Source organism: Schistocerca gregaria, chromosome 5 (genome assembly GCF_023897955.1).
Source record: "Schistocerca gregaria isolate iqSchGreg1 chromosome 5, iqSchGreg1.2, whole genome shotgun sequence".
NCBI classification, from domain to species: Eukaryota; Metazoa; Arthropoda; class Insecta; order Orthoptera; family Acrididae; genus Schistocerca; species Schistocerca gregaria.
The window spans coordinates 375809312-375830192 of NC_064924.1; the positions used below are offsets into that span (position 1 = coordinate 375809312).

At 42.0% G+C, this 20881-nt stretch overlaps 1 protein-coding gene across 3 annotated transcripts in view; it reads left to right on the forward strand.

Moving 5' to 3' along the window:
- Positions 1 to 15399, forward strand: part of LOC126272536 (uncharacterized) — a 431400-nt gene extending 416001 nt beyond the window's left edge. For all 3 annotated transcript variants that reach the window (XM_049975453.1, XM_049975451.1, XM_049975452.1), the window contains 2 exons: positions 871 to 984; positions 12323 to 15399. In XM_049975453.1, coding sequence (XP_049831410.1) covers positions 871 to 984; positions 12323 to 12823 — 615 coding nt within the window. In that variant the 3' untranslated portion in view covers positions 12824 to 15399. The remainder of the gene's footprint in view (positions 1 to 870; positions 985 to 12322) is intronic.
- The last annotated feature ends 5482 nt before the right edge of the window (positions 15400 to 20881 follow it).

A 20881-nucleotide genomic window follows, 5' to 3' on the forward strand; every position in this document is an offset into this window, starting at 1 on the left:
GTGCTTGCCGAACCTTACTTTGGTCCCCAGCTGAGTACGTATGGAGCATTATGGGCAGAGGTCTCCAGTCATTCCGGGATTTTGAGGATCGAAGGCACCAGTCGGACAGAATTTGGCATGATACCCCTCGGGTGGACATCCAACAACTCTTTATATAAATGGCACTGTGCACTATGGGACTTAACATCTGAGGTCATCAGTCCCCTAGAACGTAGAACTACTTAAACCTAACTAACCTAAGGACATCACACACATCCATGCCCGAGGCAGGATTCGAACCTGCGACCGTAGCGGTCGAGCGGTTCCTGACTGAAGCGTCTACTACCGCGCTGCCACTAGGCTAGCAACAACTCTATCAACCAATGCCATGCCGACTAACCGCTGGAATAAGGGCCAGAAGCCGGCCGCTGGTGGCCGAGCGGCTCTGGCGCTACAGTCTGGAACCGCGCGACCGCTACGGTCGCAGGTTCGAATCCTGCCTCGGGCATGAATGTGTGTGTTGTCCTTAGGTTAGTTACGTTTAAGTAGTTCTAAGTTCTAGGGGACTTATGACCTCAGCAGTAGAGTCCCATAGTGCTCAGAGCCATTTGAACCGTTTAAGGACCAGAAGTGCAGATCAACGCGTTATTGATTTGCTCAATTTGTGGAACTTCTTCTCTAGAATAAATGCTCCACTTTTTCTGAAATTATAATTATTTGTTTGTCTGCACGTGTGCATCACATCTAACGATTTCCATTCCATTCGTACAATTCCTTTGCGGAGCGTCATTATTTGTTTTTTTTTGTTTTAGAGTGTATCATAGTTTCACAAAGTTGTAGAGGTACCAGGTGGTGTGCTCGCGGCCTCTAATCACAGCTGTGTGGTTTCAGATGTACGTGCTGCAGCTGGTCGAGTCCCAGATGAGGACGCACATGAGCGCACAGGGCATCATCATGGACGGCTTCCCCCGGGACATGAAGCAAGTGCACGAGTTTGAAAGCAAGGTAAGACTTACGGATTCTGGGGCCGCACATCGGCATCCGTATTTTTCTCAGTGTGAGTGAACCATTGCGAAAAATTAAACTTTCTGACGGACTAAAGTTATTTACAGTACCTGAAGTCGAACATGGACCTCTACCTTTTCTTGGTCATGTTCTTACCGATTTTTTTAAAATTTCATCATCTATAAAAATATAAAGAGTAAGACAAAATTAGGTCTTTTTAAAGGATTAATTAGAGTAAATGTTAATTTAAATCAAATTGAAATTTTAGCAATGATATTTATTTCGCCTCTTCGCATTGTTCTGTTTCATTAGACGTGTAATTACTTTAAATGGAAACCGTCATCTTAAGGTTCAAATGGTTCAAATGGCCCTGAACACTATGGGACTCAACTGCTGTGGTCATCGGTCCCCTAGAACTTAGTACTATTTAAACCTAACTAATCTAAGGACATCACAGACATCCATGCCCGAGGCAGGATTCGAGCCTGCGACCGTAGCCGTCGCACGGTTCCGGACTGCGCGCCTAGAACCGCGAGACCACCGCGGCCGGCTCATCTTAAGGATTAAATAACGTAATGCGTAAATAGTTCTGCGATGTTTGTAGCAGAGTTGACTGATGATTTGGCAGTGTTTTATCAAGAGATGTCTCAAAAGGCTTTGCATGTGTGGGTTGGCGGCAGTGAGTAAAAAACATACAGGGTGATTCAGCTGCCCCTACCGATGTCATTTCGTGTAGACATCTATGTTATATCTGGCCTTTGAAAACCACGTACAAGATTTTCATATTCTCTCACTCGTTACAAACAAGCCATTAGTCCTACATAAAAAGTGAACACTAACTTTTCGTAGGAAAATTAAATTTTCCACTGGGATACATACATTGTCGCTGGATGCCACTATTTTAGAGTTATTCGAGAGAAACGCGTGACATTCAAACGTCCTGCCACCCCAGACTCATCCGTCGGCTGTATTTCTAGTATTTAATTCGGCTACTCCCTCCTACCACTGCATAAAAACTTTCGATTACACTCTATTCCCAATGTTGGACCTTTTTAGTGTCTATTGATTGAGCTATTGCGACACCAGCACAGTCACATATTTAGCTAACATTATTAGTCGAAACGTGCCCGTGAGGGTAATGAACGAAAAACATATTTTGTAAATGTTACGCTAAAACTTATTACATTAACAATCCGATCCGAAGTTTTCCATACAAGAACATTTGTTTCGTAGTAAGAAGGCCTGACGATACGACGACGCAAGTGTTTATTTTATGCTGATAAAATTCACAAAAGTACTAGGCAAAATTTACATAAATGTCAATTTTACAATTTGTAAGTGCTCAACTAAGTCGCTAGCGTAACAAGATCAGTCAATAAAGACCATAAAAGGTCGAATGTGGGAACTAATTCCTGTAGTCGCTAATGCTTACGCAGTGATAGAAGGTAGTCCCACGAAAAACATAACAGAAATCCTGACCTGCGGGAGCTGAATGTGGGAGTGAGAGTGCGTTTGAATCTCACTTTTGTACTCTTTTCTTGAATAACTCCAAAAATACGGCTTCTACTAAGTAAATTAAATTTCTTACAAAAAGGTCCTTTTCATTTATTTTCTGAATGACTAATAGTTTGCAGGTAGCGAGAGCGAGTATATGAAAATCTCACGCGTGGTTTTTGAAGGCTAGATATAATATCACGGGGCAGGTAAAACGACACTGATGCGGGCAGCTAAATCACCTCGAATAATATGCCTGACAAACCACATGCAGCTGCTATGCTTTGTCTACGGATATGCCGTCAGCTCGTTTTTTAATATGCAAGATTTCAATCGTATGTGGTGGTGTTTGATTCATGAGCGCAATTTTCTTCCTTGTCCAGTTCCATATGATTTTCCAGGTTTCAGCAGTCTACTTTTGACACAATAAGTCGTTAGTTGTTGCAAATTGTTTCCAGTGTTTCTCCTTCATGAAGATAGTAACTACTCCTACATCACACAACCGAGTTCAGAAATTTGTTTTGCTATGCATCTACACACTTCAAAATTGTACCACCACACAGCGAGACCTTCAGAGGTGATGGTCCAGATTGCTGTACACACCGGTACCTCTAATACCCAGTAGCACGTCATCTTGCATTGATGCATGCCTCTATTCATCATGGCATACTATCCACAAGTTGGTCCAGATTGTCCCACCCCTCAGCGGCGATTCGTCGTAGAACCCCCAGAGGGGTTGGTGGATCACGTCGTCCATAAACAGCCCTTTTCAATCCATCCCAGGCATGTTCTATGGGGTTCATGTCTGGAGAACATGCTGGCCACTCTAGTCGAGCGATGTCTTTATCTTGATGGAAGTCATTCACAAGATGTGCACGATGGGGCCGCGAATTGTCGTCCATGAAGACGAATTCCTCGCCAATATGCTGCCGAAATGGTTGTACTGTCGGTCGGAGGATGCCATTGATATATCGTACAGCCGTTACGGCGTCCTCCATGACCACCAGCGGCCTACGTCGGCCCCACATAATGTACCCTAAAACAGCATCGAACCTCCACCTTGCTGCACTCGCTGGACAGTGACAGTACGTCTAAGGCGTTCAACCTGAGCGGGTTGTCTCCAAACACGTCTCCGACGATTGTCTGGTTGAAGGTATATGCGATACTCATCGGTGAAGACAACGTGATTCCTATCCTGAGCTGTCCATTCGGGTGTTGGGTCCATCTGTGCCGCGCTGCATGGTGTCGTGGTTGCAAAGGTGAACCTCGCCATGGATTTCGGGAGTGAAGTTGCACATCATGTAGCCTATTGCGCATAGTTTGAGTCGTAACACGATGTTCTTTGGCTGGACGAAAAGCATTATTCAACATAGTGACTTTGCTGTCAGGGTTCCTCCAAGTCATAATCCGTAGGTAGCGGTCATCCACTGCACTAGTAGCCCTTGGGCGGCCTGAGCGAGGCATGTCATCGACGGTTCCTGCCTCTCTGTATCTCCTCCATGTTACACCCGAGACGCCTGGACACTTTTTTTGTTGAGAGCCCTTCGTGGCACAAAGTAACAAAGCGGACACGATCGAACCTCGGTATTAACCGTCCATGGATGTTTGAACTACAGACAACACGAGCCGTGTACCTCTTTCCTGGTGGAATGACAGGAACTGTTGGACGCTGCTCATACTTGCTTGTTTACATCTTTGGACGGGTTTAGTGATGTCTCTCAACAGCCAATGGAACTGTGTCTGTGATACAATATCCACAGTCAACGTCTACCTTTAGGAATTCTGGGGACCGGGGTGATGCAAAATATTGTTTGATGTGTGTACATGTACATCTCCATACATACTCCACAACCCACCACATGGTACGTGGCGGACTGTATACTGTACCACTAGCAGTCTTTTTGCTCCATTCGCAAATAGAGCAAGGGAAAAACGGCGGTCTATATGCCTCCGTACTCCGATCTTGTCTTCATGGTCCTTATGCGAAATGCACGTTGGTGGAAATCGATCCGTTCCGCAGTCAGCCTCAAATGCCAGTTCTCTAAATTTTCTCGGAAGTGCTCCTCTAAAAGAACGTCGCCTTCCATCCAGTGACTCCCATCTGAGTTCCCGAAGCATCTGTGTAATACGTGCCTGCTGATAGAACCTACCTGTTACAAATGTAGCAACCCCCCCCCCCCCCCTCTGAATTGCTTAGATGTCTTCATTTAATCCGACGTGGTGCGGATCCCAAAGGCTCGAACAGCACTCAAAAGTGGGTCGCACTAGTGTTCTATATGCGGTCTCATTTGCAGATGACTCACACTTTCCTAAAATTCTCCCAATGAACCGGAATCGACCATTCGCTACTACAGTACTGACATGAGCATTCCAGTTCATACTTTTTTGTAACCATACGCCTGGATATTTAATCGACGTGACTGTGTCAAGCAGAAAACTACTAATACTGTATTTGAACAGATGAATTTGTTTTTCCTACTCATCTGCATTAACTTAATGCCATTTGTCATCATCACTGGAACTAGAAATTTCGTCGTAGTCATCTTGTATCCATCTACATTCACTCAACGGCGATACGTTTCCATACATCACAGCATCAGCAGCAAAGATATTTTTACTCTGTAAACTTTACGCAATTTTGTGCTAACGTGTGACAAAATTATTGAAGTAATGAAGTAATGAACCATGGACCTTGCCGTTGGTGTGGAGGCTTGCGTGCTTCAGCGATACAGAACGCCGTACCGTAGGTGCAACCACAACGGAGGGGTATCTGTTGAGAGGCCAGACAAACGTGTGGTTCCTGAAGAGGGGCAGCAGCCTTTTCAGTAGTTGCAGAGGATACAGTCTGGATGATTGACTGATCTGGCCTTTAACACTAACCAAAACGGCCTTGATGTGCTGGTTCTGCGAACGGCTGAAAGCAAGGGGAAACTATAGCCGTAATTTTTCCCGAGGGCATGCAGCTTTACTGTATGGATAAACGATGATGGCATCCTCTAGGGTAAAATATTCCGGAGGTAAAATAGTCCCCCATTCGGATCTCCGGGCGGGGACTACTCAGGAGGACGTCGTTATCAGGAGATAGAAAACTGGCGTTCTACGGATTGGAGCGTGGAATTTCAGATCCCTTAATCGGGCAGGTAGGTTAGAAAATTTAAAAAGGGAAATGGATAGGTTAAAGTTAGATATAGTGGGAATTAGTGAAGTTCGGTGGCAGGACGAACAAGACTTTTGGATGGTGAATACAGGGTTATAAATACAAAATCAAATAGGGGTAATGCAGGAGTAGGTTTAATAATGAATTAAAAAATAGGAGTGCGGGTAAGCTACTACCAACAGCATAGCGAACGCATTATTGTGGCCAAGATAGACACGAAGCCCATGCCTACTACAGTAGTACAAGTTTATATGCCAACTAGCTCTGCAGATGACGAAGAAATTGATGAAATGTGTGATGAGATAAAAGAAATTATTCAGATAGTGAAGGGTGACGAAAATTTAATAGTTATGGATGACTGGAATTCGAGAGTAGGAAAAGGGAGAGAAGGAAACATAGTGGGTGAATATGGATTGGGGCTAAGAAATGAAAGAGGAAGCCGTGTGGTAGAATTTTGCACAGAACATAACTTATTCATAGCTAACACTTGGTTCAAGAATCATAAAAGAAGGTTGTATACACGGAAGAATCCTGGAGATACTAAAATGTATCAGATAGGATATATAATGGTAAGACAGAGATTTAGGAACCAGGTTTTAAATTGTAAGACATTTCCAGGGGCAGATCTATTGGTTATGACCTGTAGATTAAAACTGAAGAAACTGCAAAAGGGTGGGAATTTAAGGTGCTGGGACTTGGATAAACTGACTAAATCAGAGGTTGTACAGACTTTCAGAGAGAGCATAAGGAAACAATTGACAGGAATGGGGGAAAGAAGTACAGTAGAAGAAGAATGGGTAGCTTAGAGGGATGAGGTAGTGAAGGCAGCAGAGGATCAAGTGGGTAAAAAAAAGACGAGGGCTAGTGGAAATCCTTTGGTAACAGAAGAGATATTGAATTTAATTGATGAAAGGAGAAAATATAAAAAGGCAGTAAATGAAGCAGGCAAAAAGGAATACAAACGTCTCAAAAATGGGATCGACAGGAAGTGCAAAATGGCTAAGCAGGGATGGCTAGAGGACAAATGTAATGATGTAGAGGCTTATCTCACTAGAGGTAAGATAGATACTGCCTACAGGAAAATTAAAGAGACCTTTGGAGAAAAGAGGACCACTTGTATGAATATTAAGAGCTCAGATGGAAACCCAGTTCTAACCAAAGAAGGGAAAGCAGAAAGGTGGAAGGAGTATATAGAGGGTCTATACAAGGGTGACGTACTCGAGGACAATATTATGGAAATGGAAGAGGATGTAGATGACGATGAAATGAGAGATACAATACTGGGTGAAGAGTTTGACAGAGTACTGAAAGACCTGAGTCGAAACAAGGCCCCGGGAGTAGACAACATTCCATTGGAACTACTGACGGCCTTGGGACAGCCAGTCGTGACAAAACTCTACCATCTGGTGTGCAAGATGTATGACACAGGTGAAATAACCTCAGACTTCAAGAAGAATATAATAATTCCAATCGCAAAGAAAGCAGGTGCTGACAGATGTGAAAATTACCGAACTATCAGTTTAATAAGTCACAGCTGCAACATACTAACGCGAATTCTTTACAGACGAATTTAAAAACTGGTAGAAGCCGACATCGGGGAAGATCAGTTTGAATTCCGCAGAAATGTTGGAACACGTGAGGCAATACTGACCCTACGCCTTATCTTAGAAGAAAGATTAAGGAAAGGCAAACCTACGTTTCTAGCATTTGAAGACTTAGAGAAATCTTTTGACAATGTTGACTGGAATACTCTCTTTCAAATTCTAAAGGTGGTAGGGGTAAAATACAGAGAGCGAAAGGCTATTTACAATTTGTGCAGAAACCAGATGGCAGTTATTAGAGTCGAGGGGCATGAAAAGGAAGCAGTGGTTGTGAAGGGAGCCAGACAGGGTTGTAGACTGTCCCCGATGTTATTCTATCTGTATATTGAGCAAGCAGTAAAGGAAACAAAAAAAATTCGGAGTAGGTATTAAAGAAGAAGAAATAAAAACGTTGAGGTTCGCCGATGACATTGTAATTCTGTCAGAGACAGCAAAGGACTTGGAAGAGCAGTTGAATGGAATGGACAGTGTCTTGAAAGGAGGGTATAAGATGAACATCAACAAAAGAAAAACGAGGATAATGGAATGTGGTCGAATTAAGTCGGGTGATGCTGAGGGAATTAGATTAGGAAATGAGACACTTAAAGTAGTAAAGGAGTTTTGCTATTTGGGGAGCAAAGTAATTAAGGATGGTCGAAGTAGAGAGGATATAAAATGTAGACTGGCAATGGCAAGGAAAGCCTTTCTGAAGAGAGAAATTTGTTAACATCGAATATAGATTTAAGTGTCAGGAAGGCGTTTCTGAAAGTATTTGTATGGAGTCTGGCCATGCATGGGAGCGAAACATGGACGATAACTAGTTTGGACAAGAAGAGAATAGAAGCTTTCGAAATGTGGTGCTACAGAAGAATGCTGAAGATTAGATGGGTAGATCACATAACTAATGAGAAGGTATTGAATAGAATTGGGGAGAAGATGAGTTTGCGGCACAACTAGACAAGAAGAAAGAACCGGTTGGTAGGACATGTTCTGAGGCATCAGGGGACCCCAAATTTAGCATTGGAGGGCAGCGTGGAAGGTAAAAATCGTAGAGCGAGACCAAGAGATGAATACACTAAGCAGATTCAGACGGATGTAGGCCGCCGTAGGTACTGGGAGATGAAGAAGCTTGCACAGGATAGAGTAGCATGGAGAGCTGCATCAAGCCAGTCTCAGGTCTGAAGACAACAACAACAACAATGAGTATACGTAAGGTAAATTTAGGCACGCAAGACAGATGCCTTTTACTGTGTCACGAATGCAAACAGCTCATGGTATGCGGCATGAGACAAACATACTTCCTGACTTACAAGTGCCGGTCTCGTTCATGTCTGTAGATTTGGAGGAAATAGTTTAGGAGTTGTAAGCTGAGTGTCGATAGTAGTCCAGTTTTCCTGTGCAGCGTTACTACCTAATGAATTTGGAGGTAAGGGCATCAACAGGAATATGTAAACACCTTACTTAGTCCATTGCAAGCTATTGTCAGTTTTTAGAGATATATTGCCAAACTAGGAAATGCTCCAGATGAGCAGTTTATTTCCACAAGCCACGGTTGTCGTGTAGTCATAATGTTGTGTATCTATTAGTCAGAGGAAGCTACAGAATGCTACAGTTGTTGAGAAAAAATACACGGGAAAACGCACGAAGATTGTAGACAAAAGGTAATACTATCTCAGAGCAAAAACAATGGCACATACTTATCAAAGAACTACAAACATACGCTATAAAATAATTATTGGTTGCTGCTTTCGAGACAACGTCTCCACAGCAGCCAAATGAATGTATTGAATGTCAACCATCAGAGAGAGAGAGATAGTTAATTGCAGCTAATTATCTACTTACTGTGATTGTTACTTATTCATAAAAAATCAGTGCTGAATAGTAAGAAATGATCAAACAGAAGATCTGTTGCGTCTTACGTCGTTTATTATCTTCTTACCAATATGACATTTCATGCTATGTTTGATTATATCGCTACATTTGTACCACAACAATTATTGTTCATTATCTTCAATATTGTATGGTTATATTTTGTGAAAGGCGTATATCATCATCACGTTAAATAGCTAAGAATAATAGGAAGTCTCTATTGCATTCCTGAAACTATTTCCCAATGCAAATCGCAAAAATCACAGTTCCTAGTTAAGTTCTGTACTTAGAAAGAGAGTTTTCCAGTCTTAACGCAAGTTTTCTCAAGTTAATGCTGACTTGTGCAAGAGATACAATGTGCGTACTAACACGCAGAATACAGATGGGGGCTTACGTCTGGAAAACCTACAGTTTAACTTTGAGTTTAATGTTTGAGGTTATAGTCATAGTACCGAAATTTTTCCATTCGTGTTAAATATATTTTCGACTACTCGAGTTATATAATTCTATACTTCCAACATATTATCAATGGAACAGAGGCCAATGTAGTACTAAAAAAGTTTCACTCATTCTGAGAAATCTTTCACGGTGTGGTATTTTCGTCGTGCTCTTCAGTCTTGACGCAGCTCTCGGCATTATCCTGTACAATTAAACCTCTTCGACTCTGCACAACTATTGCTTACAGTAGTCAAGCCTTTGTCTCCCACTAACACTTGTAGCCCCTCTCCCGCTCCCCAACATTTCCTTCTGTTCACGCTCAATTTTAAAATTAGGCAGTTGCAATGCTTAAAATTGTTAAGGCTTTCGTAGCCATCTGTTGACAAACTACCTATTGCCTTCTGTTTCGCGTTCTTCGGCCGACGTTTGTTTCTTGATCCTTCTGACGTTTCGCTGGCACGAGAGGCTGGCAATGTCATAGCTTCACCCTCCACTGCTGATAGTAGACTGCAATCGACCTCAGATTACATGGAGCTGGCGCGTCAACGTCCAAAGGCTTTTCCGTGGTCTTTTTCGCTGCGGTTCTACCCCTGCTAGCTGCATCGATCGTTCGCTGTAGCACGGAATTCGGGATCCGTTCACCATCATGTTTTCTTCTTCCTTGTTGAAGCTGTTGTCATGTCTGTGTATTTCTGTAGCTTCTCTGAACAAGCGGGAGTGATGCTTTTTCTCTACAGCAAGCAATTCGGTGCAGGCGGATTTTACTATGTAGTCGGTCTGTAACAGCCTGTGCTTCACTACGGCCAATTTCTCTACCTGCCGTTTATTTTCGGTGACTCTAGTGTTGATCGATCGTATAGTCATTCCAAAACAGACTTTTCCGCATGTACATGGTATGCTGTGTACTCCCGACGTGCAAGTGGGTCCCTTTTCTCCTTTGCCGATGTGAGACACTCTTTGATCTTCTTTCTCGGTTTATAAATAGTCTTTACGCCGTGTTTGCGCAATATACGACAAGTTCCGTCCGTCGCTCTGGGAATGTATGTCAGAAAGGCATGCGTCACTTTGCCGGGCGTTTGATCCTGTGACACTACTTATGTTATTGGTTGAGTTCCCATTGCTCCTCAGAACGTGCTCCTCAGCACGTTTTTCAGATGCTGCATCTAGCGTTAGACGTGTTGCCACTCAGACGAGAGAAGTGTGGTACGAATTAAATACTGTCTGTGAGAATAAGATACATTTACTTAACTTTTCCAAGTTCCATTTTATTGAAATTAGACTAGAAAATGTCCAGATTATCAGTTCACTAACAGTTTGAACTTGATATCTCTTGCACATGAAAGCGTAGAAATAAGTTCGATTTCCAAAGAAAATATTCGGCTTAGTATGCTACAGGTTTCTTACCTTTCTGTAATACAGTGTAAGTACAAAACGTGACATATTTACCATCCACAGAGCTCACAGTGAGAAACAAGAGGAGGTTAGCAAGTTGCCCATAATGGTATTAGAAGAGAACGGAGATTATAAGATGTGAAACTTGAGTCGTACAGAGTTTGGAAAAAGATGTGAGTGATGAAGGAAAAGTGTGCTCAGGATAACGGAGATTGAAATGAGTAATGGAGAGTAATAGTGGGGTGGGAAAGTAATAGTGAGACTCGCATGTAATAGTGAGTTGCAGAAGGAATTTTGGCTTGCCGGGGTGGCCGAGCGGTTCTAAGCGCTACAGTCTGGAACCGCGTGATCGCTACGCTCGCACGTTCGAATTCTGCCTCGGGCATGGATGTGTGTTATGTCCTTAGGTTAGTTAGGTTTAAGTAGTTCTAAGTTCTAGGGGACTGATGACCTCAGACGTTAAGTCGAATAGTGCTCAGAGCCAGAAGGAATATTGGACTCTGGAAGGAAGAATGTGCTGTGGAAGAAATAATGAGGTGTGGAAGGAGTAGCGAGGTGAAGAATTAACTGTGGGTTGTGGAAGGAATAGCGGGGAGTCGAAAGAATAATGGGGTGTGAAAGGAACAGTAAGGTATGTAATGGTTAGTGTAGTTTAGGAGGAATAGTGAGTTGTGGAAGGAAGAGTTGGGTGTGGGTATAGATGTGATGTGTAGGAATGGGTACTGTGGAAGGAATAATGAGATGTGGAAGAAATAATGTGGAGTGTGAAAGGTATAGTGTGGTGGAACGAATAGTGGAGTGTGGAATGAGTACTGGAGTAGTGGTGTGGATGGAAGAGTTGGGTGTGGGTATGGAAGGAATAACAGGAAGTGGAAAGAATGAATATTGTAGAAGGAATTATGACATGTGAAGACAGTGTGTGGTTGCTTTCGGTTGCAGAAAGAACATGGTGTGGATGGTTTGGGATGTGGAGGAATCTGGTTACAGTGGGAATGGGAGAAGGGGAGGGCACGGGTTCCAGAGGATATTTAATGTACGGAGTAAGGTTTTTGAGGAGAAAGGCAGTTGGAATCTGAGGAACAGTACACAGGATGAATTTAAGTCGTGTGTCGATGTTAGAGGGGCCGGCCGGTGTGGCCGAGTGGTTCTAGGAGCTTCTGTCTGGAACCGCAAGACCACTACGGTCGCAGGTTCGAATCCTGCCTCGGGCATGGATGTGTGTGATGTCCTTAGGTTAGTTAGGTTTAAGTAGTTCTAAGTTGTAGGGGACTAATGAGCTCAGATGTTAAGTCCCATAGTGCTCTGAGCCATTTTGATTCTAGAGGCGTGCTCTGGTTCTAGGCATTAAACAGTGTACTGCTTTAAAATGTTATGAACCAGTTATCAATAGAAGAATTCCTATTTCTAGTTCAACCAGCAACCTGAGTTGGTGCTGCTGGACTGCTCAAAGCTGCAGCTGGGCCGCGGCCGGCTGGACGATAGCGTGGCGGCCTTCCGGCGCCGCCTCGAGCTGTTCCGGGAGCATACGCTGCCCGTGCTCAAGACGCTGGACTCGGAGGGCCGGCTGGCCATCGTGGACGGCGACACGGACACCCCGCCGGTGCAGCAGGAGTTCCACAGCCTGCTGATGGCCAAGGTGGAGGCGCTGCGCCGCACCGGCGGCATGATCGTGCCGCAGCTGCAGCCGCAGCAGCAGACCCTGCTCACAGACCTAGAGGCGCAGCCCGAGATCAACTCCGTCAGCCGCATCGTCCACCAGCAGCAACAGCAGCAGCAGCTCCAGCAGACCCAGCTGCCGCACCAGCCCCACTACCAACCGCACGCTAACGGGGTCGTCAGACCCTCCAGGGACACCATCCGCGACATGTATGCCCACGTGGAGAACTACAACGGAGATGTACACCTGTGAAACACTCTGCGCAGTAGTCGATCAGCAGCTTCTGGTCCCCAGAGAACCTCCAATGCTGTTCACCCTCACAAGACAATGCTGTCGCCAGATGCTTCAGAAGCACCATTCGCAGCATCAGAACTAACATCGAATCTGGTACACTGATCTTTCAAGACGGGGGAAGAGTGATTTTTATCTGTGATTAATGTTATTTGGACTACTGTGCAGGGCATAAAATGTGATACGCAGCATTCGTTGGATCATTTGTGAGTTTTACACTACGGATGTGAACTCCACTGGCGCCATACGATAGTGTCACCGACTATGGATTGTTCTGGAACTGGACTCACTAGAAGAGACAGTTCTCTTCAAATTCTGACGAATAAGCTCAATGTTTCACATGCAACAACCTGTTTACGTCGAAAGTACAGCTGGTGTCAATGCTTTTCCTAGGCTCTCTCGTGGTAGCTACGTAATACGTCCACACATTTCGAGAATTCTGACAGTAATTGATTGATGTTGGGTGGACTGTTCACTTGTATCATATTTTAACAAGAGTGGCAACATCAAAAGTCACATCTTGTGATCATTGACATTCGGAATGTCGTACGGTGAACTAGCTCTAGTTCAGGCACTAGAGCTCCTCAGTCTCCACAGATAGCATCCAGAAACAAATACGTAGAAGCACGACAGACGTCACTTTATTAGCCAAAATCTAAATGGAATCACCAGACCCTATACAATGTGATCGGGCTGATTCAGATTTCATATTTGATACAGTAAAAGTTCTTTATTGTGAAGTGATAATACAAGAATAACAATAATCTTCTACTTAAGTAATGGGCTACTAAAATGAATATTTGTATCGGTTGTCTCCAAAATAAAGCGCACAATACGAATGGATCAATACTTCTGCTTAATCCAGGTATCTCGTCGTAGCTTTACTAAATTTTTTCTACGATATTTGTTTCCGACTATTCCTAAGGGTTTAGCGTCCAACAATGATTAAAGTCTTAATTCAGGGGCAAACTTCAGCCTTGAAAGTTTGTGAAATCTTTGTGGAAATAGCAATGATACTCGTCCTTGCGATTTTCTGTATTTATTGCATAAATTCAGTGAGATATGTTGTCTCTGCACAGAGAAGGGAATTTGTATTAACTTGTAAGATACTCACCTGTAACATTATTAATTGTGAGTGAGATGCAGCCATTGATAACTGATAACCCAGGTTTTCAAGTGCCTTCAGTAGCATGAAGTCTCTACCTCAATAGTGTCAGTGAATGGAAAAATAGTTCATAATAAGTCAAAATTTTTGCAAATAAATTATACATCCCATATGAAACTCGTCACAACGCGAAAGCATGACCTGAAACTTACTAGAAATTAATCGAAATAGGATTGCTTGATTCAAGTTCTACAGCGACAAATTGTTTCTGTGCAAGTAGATTACTACTATCAAGTGAACCTAACGGCCATACAGAAACAACAAATCAAAATCAAATGGATATACTCATTGATGAGTCTCTGCGAGTCCTTACCAGAGACTCAGGAATGTGAACTGATACTGTCGGTGATGATTTTTGCTTACGTTTTTGTGTAATAGTTATATAAGCAATGCGATACTTAAGTGGATCGGACAGCTGTAGCTTTCATTAAATGACAAATAAAATGATGATGGTGCTGAATGAGAGACTGAAAGAGTTCTAATAGTAATACAAATGTATTACTGGTGGTGCTGAATGAGACATTGAAAGAGTGTTAGCACGTGAGATCGTCTTGAGCGTTAACTTTAATTTCAGGGGAAATATACGCTAAATTTGACTCGTGTCTGCGGTTGGACAGTAGTGAAGTTTAAGTATTTCTTTTTCTCATTACAAATAAGTAATAATTTTTTCTGTGTGTTCACTTTCTCAGATATTTACAAATGTGTTTGTATTTGTTTGGCTTAAGTCTTACACTTCTGTGTGCTCACATTGAAAAGTAGTTGACGACACAGATCAAAATATCTCCTTCCCTCCGTCTGCTCAAGAACGACCTCCCGCGAAACCTAGAGCGTGCGCCGCTCTCACAAGTCATTCATCGATGATCCCAGGCGAGATCTCGTTACTTCCGAGCACAACGCACAAAATGCATCTTTATTCCCATGTATAACGGTCTGAAGCTGGAAAACTATCACACCTGACTTTTCAGTGTGAAGCTTTGAGACGGTACACTATGCTGTTTGGGAATGATGTTCAGCAATATCATCACAGAATCCAGCGACCTCCCAAGGACCTGTAATGAGGTTTTAAAAGTAGGTATTGAATGACTTGTTATAGGCTGCTAGATCTGAAATATATCCCTAAAACATCAGCTTGAAGCACGATTGTAAAAATTTAAATGTGTATTTTAATTAAAGAAAAATATGTTAGTGTGCTGTACAAATGGGATCACAGGAAATATACGTGACAGGGGTACACCAGAATGAGTGGTTTTATAATAGTTATTACTTTAATATTTTATAATTTGTACAAATATCGGACAAAATAAAAGCAATGTTTCCTCTATTTTGCAACATAGATGTAAAGTGTTACAATAAAAATCAAATAACAGCTTGGTTTCCATTTTACTTATTCCTTCTTCCTTGCGCTGGCAACGTGAAATCCATTACACCAGCTTCGTTTGTATATGTTACCTTAATATGTAGTTTTGTGGCCATGTGTATTTGAGTGCTTAGAAGCGAACTTAACAATGCTGCCACCTGTATGTCAGCACAGCTTCATTGAACGTAACGTAAGAACATAGGATCTCTACGACACAATAATAGACACACTATAATGTTGCTCATGTTACTTAGCTACGGCAGAAATTGTGAGCGATTGAAAATTATTATTACAAGCTGGTTGTCAATATTTTTGCGATAAATTGCAATATATAGCGATTGCGTTGTTCATCCCTGGTAAAAGAAAAACCCCACGTAGCTTTATTTGTGACATCGAAAGACAAAATAAGAGAACAACTAAATATGAAACAAAATAAACAAAGCTACCTCTACATCTGTCTTGTACAATCTATACTAACCATCTGATCAGCAGAGAATCAACTGTCAGAGTAACAAATCGAAATTTGTTTGTATGTGGCTAACAAACATTAGGAACATTATCTGCCTAAAGTATGATTAAACTGTTGCAAGTAAGGAATAAATACACCGTCCCTCAAAATTACAATACGAGACTGAATCACATCAATTAAAACTTCAAGATCGAAAACATAAACAAAAATCAACTGTAGAAGTCATACACATAAATATAGGTGAAATAAAACATATTAAAAAAAATATTGTAATTATACTTCGTGAAAGAGAGGAATCAGTGTCTCTGCTATCCGGTTATAATAGAAATCAGAAATGTTCTGTTTATGGCACAATTATTATTCTTTGGAGGTTGACGTGACTGTCTCTATAGATCGAAAGAAATCAAATGCCTCAGTTTTCGTCACAGTGATTAATCAAACACCATGCACTATTTGAAGAAGTCTTCCAATAAGAATTCACTACCTACCTCACTTCAACACATGATCTACCGCCCCTTAGCATACTATTACTTTCGCTTTTTGTCATCTGCCGCCATGCATCAGAAAAGAATAATTAATTGGAAAACGGCAACACAAACAGTAAAATACACCAAAACAGCGTTATTTATTTGCAGAACTATTGATTTCGTATCATAGACGAGCGCAGAAGACTAACTGTCCTGTGTGTACTTTGTTGACCCGATGTGAAACACCCAACACGATCACTGTCTATTATATCGACTCAATGTCTTCATGTTACGCTCAGTCTCGTACACGACAGACCACAGTGGGCGCCGTGCTATCGCTGCTCAGCTAATTATATATTACTGCATCTGCTCTAGAACGGAGTGCGGCAGTTCTCACACCTTTACTCACCAGCAATGAAATTTTCAAAGATTTTTGTTTTAAGGGCAGTAGGCCGTTGTCCAAGGTATATTTCTCTGCGTAGCGTTTCCTTTTACAATGTTGGAACATCATCAGAGGCTATTCAGATTCAGCAAGTACAAACACAAACAAGCTCCGTAAGACACGTCGGTGCGACTGCTAGATTTGAGGCACAGGCCTGATGACGTTACGAACCAGTCACTGCGTGAATACATTCGGCTTGCTGAGCTTGTTTGAGTGTGTAACTGCTTTCGAATATGAGTAACTTCTGATGATGTCTTAGCCGTTGGAAGAAGAAAACTTTCGCCTTTGACCGTGGCACAAACAGATATCACCAAGGGTGCAAATACGCTTGAGAAAGCCTGCCTCTGTGTGAATAGAATCTTTGTTAGAACTATTATTTTCGTAACATAGGCACACTGAAGCTCATCTGAAAGTAACAGAAATACAAGTGTTTTCTGAAAATTTTATTCGCAACTGTACCCTATACCTGATACGCACACCGTGCCACTTTGCTACAACATGCCATACCTTAAACGACACTTTTTGTGAATATTTTTAAAGCGATGTGTCCTTTAAACTGCATACTTTTGTAATATGCAAGGACAAATACGAAATCCACCAAAAACTGCATTTTAGTTTCGCAAGCATTGAAATCGAGATTGCACTGGGCAATTGGCTTTGGTCAGCCAGTCAGAGCAGAGGAGACGTGGTCTTATTAGCCAACCACAGCAGAGTTCGAACACCTGATAGAAGATCTTGTCCGCCAGTCTCAGCATCACTGCTTCGTAGCATAAACACACAAACGCAGCGAAAAACATTAAAACTGAAGTACTAATAAAACAGAAACTGTTAAAGTTGCAAAGTAGAATACAATTAATGTAGTAACAAGGCCCCAAGGAGCAGACAACAGTCCGTTAGAACTACTGGAAGCCTTGGGAGTACCAGCCATTACAACACTCCTCCACCTTGTGAGCGAGGTGTACGAGACCGACAAAATACCCTCAGACTTCAAGAAGAACATAATAATTCCAGTGCCAAACAAAGCAGGTCCTGACACATGTGAAAATTACTGAACTATCAGTTTAATTAGTCATGGTTGAAAAATAATAACACTAATTCTTTACAGAAGAATGAAAAACTTGTATAGAAGTCGACCTCGGAAAAGATCATTTTGGATTTCGGAGAAATGTAGAAACACGCGAAGCAATACTGACCCTACAACGTCTCTTAGAAGATAGGTTAAGGAAAGGCAACCCTACGTGTGTAGCATCTGTAGACTCAGAGAAAGCTTTTGACAATATTGATTGGAATACATTATTTGAGATTCTGAGGATAGCAGGGGTAAAATATAGGGAGTGAAAGGCTATTTATAAATTGTACAGAAACCAGACAGCAGTTGTAATAGTCGAAGGGTGGTTGGCAAGCAGTGGTTGAGAAGAGTGTGAAGGAGGGATGTAGCTTATTGCCGATGTTGTTCAATCTGTACAGTTAACAAGCAATCACTGAAACAACAGAAAAATTTGGAATAGGAATCAAAGTTCAGAGAGAAGAAATAAAAGCTGCGAGCTTTGCCTATGACATTGAAAAATCTTTGTATTGCTGCATGCTGGCAGTTTATAGGTGTTTCACTCTAAAATAACCATATTTTTGAGGAGAAGCAACTTTAATCTCAACTTGAAACCACTTATCTGTCGACATTTTATTTCCAAGGGTAGACCGTCAACAATTTTTACAATTGTGTATTTCTTCACTGTCTGTGCCGAAGATAGACAATGATCATTTCTCCTTCTTGTGAATGTCTCTGTTACTCTCAAACACAGATAGATAGATAATAACAAATTTCTTTACTGTTATGACCACAACAAACGTAAACAGTGGAAGATGCGTATGCAATAGAACAGGACTATTTCTGAAAGGTGAATATTGTGGGGATATTTTATAACCTGAAATGTGAATAGGACAGAAAAACTTAACGTACAACATTTAACACTGAGTTATGAGGCTATCAAGTTTATACACATATAAATTTTACAATATGTAGAAGATTTCAAACATGGTTCATGACAAAGCCACATGGAGTCGCGGGGTTTAATCTGTTAAATCATAACATGAGACTTGCAGAGCACTTCTCGGATTTGCCGTCGTATAATATTGCGAAAGTCCCAGAACATTTCTTCGAAGCAACTGTTCCACGTCTTCTAGAGATGTGTTCGGAACAGATTCGCCTGGAATGCTTGAAAAGTTCTATTTGGTGACACTTGTTTATCTTTTTCTTAATTTATGTAATTAAACGTCTGTGTATATGAGTATATTTGAACCAAACATTGAAATATCTTTAGCAGCTTAACTTTACAGTTAAGGAGATTCCTCTTGTTGCAATATTTTATAGAAGTCTTGTAAATGTTGGAAATGAACACTCAGATTCTTGAGCTGAATGTTACACTGTAGGTGTGCCAGCTTAAGCTTGTATTGGCGGGGTACATCAACAGCCAACGGCGAGAACGTCCTGGTAGATAAACCACAATTAGTCATGCGATGTCTTGGTTCTTCTTTAAAAGTTCTTCATTTAGTGCTGCAACTACTGAAACACAGTCGGTCATGTCTCTTCCAAACTGGTTTCCATGAGATTTGGAAATTGGAGAATATCCCAGAAATAGCAGTAATTTGATTTCTGCACTGGTATAACTTTTATTGGAAAGCATCAGTCGTGACTTCCTTATCTGTACTCAGATTATCCGCTTATACTGATAAGTTTAAAAAACTGAAATATTTAATTATGTTGGACATAAAGCGGGAGTAAGAAACTCACGGGGGGAAAAAAAGCTTGACTGTTCAAGCTTCTCTACTTCATTGGCAAGGTATACCTAGAAAGGTGCATGTTAAATGACCTCTTTCGAATTCTGTCACATTATTCCTTTATCTCACAGGGCTGTCTTTGCAGATATTTTATAAAGATGGTTTCAGTAACCAACATCGATTACAGACAATTATAATCTTTAGGGTGTCTCCATCTGCGATGTTTGCTGAAACTTTGGTCAAGCGTTCCCTGGAAACTGGCCAGTCTGCGCTTAGGCAATTTGGAAGCAGGCTGGCTAAATGCTTTGCAAATATATTTGTTCTATTGTTTCGCAAGGACGGGTAGTTGGTGTTAAATGTGGTTGTCGCGAGATTTTAATTCTTTCTTATATTGATTCATTTAATACTATATTCTGAGATTTTGCTTATATGGAGTGGTATACAGCATGGCCAGAATCAAACTTTCGCAACTTGAGCCAGTGTAGACGAAAAACTATTTATCGTGTGGGTAGCCATCTTTAGAGGGCTGATGATCAGACTGTGCGCTGCAGGATTTGCGTCGCTTGTAGTATTAGTGTCATGACTTGCCGGGTTAGCCGCCGGTACTGTTACGGCGACAGAGGAGGGACTCGTAGCCCAAGGGCATGGCAGCGTGAACGGCACACGTTACTTTGATCTCCTTCGCCAACATGAGATGTCTCGCTTACGCTAGACAGGTGCTTCGGACTCACCTGTTTTGATGCAGGATGGAGCTCATTCTCACATCTCTCGAGTTCACTCGGTTACTTCGTAATACTTGTGGAGGAAACAAAATCATTGGCCGATCGTTCCTAACTGCGTGGCCACAGAGATTATTGCATTTGAATCCGTGTGATTTCTGGCTGTGGGCTTACGTAACGGGCAGAGTTTGTCTACGAGACATGTTGGAGGCTGAAGATGAGCACAGCGAGGAAGGTAGCCAACATGCCATCTGAGATGTTTCGGGTAGCATTACAGCAGTTTCTAGTGCGGTTCCAGACTGTCGTGGATGTATAAGATCATCCGCTGAGCAACGTTTGCAGCCTGGAACTTAAATATGGAACGCCATTAACAAATGTTAACGTCTCACGTGAAAATTACACTGAAAACGAAAGAAACTGATACATCTGTCTAATATCGTGTAGCGCCCCCGAGAGCACGCAGAAGTGCCGCAACACGATTTGTCATGGACTCGTCTAATGTTTTAAGTATGAATCCTGCAGGGCTGTCCATAAATCCGTAAAAGTACGAGGCGGTGGAGATCTCTTCTGAATAGCACGTTGGAAGGCATCCCAGATAAGCTCAATAATGTTCATGTCTGGGGAG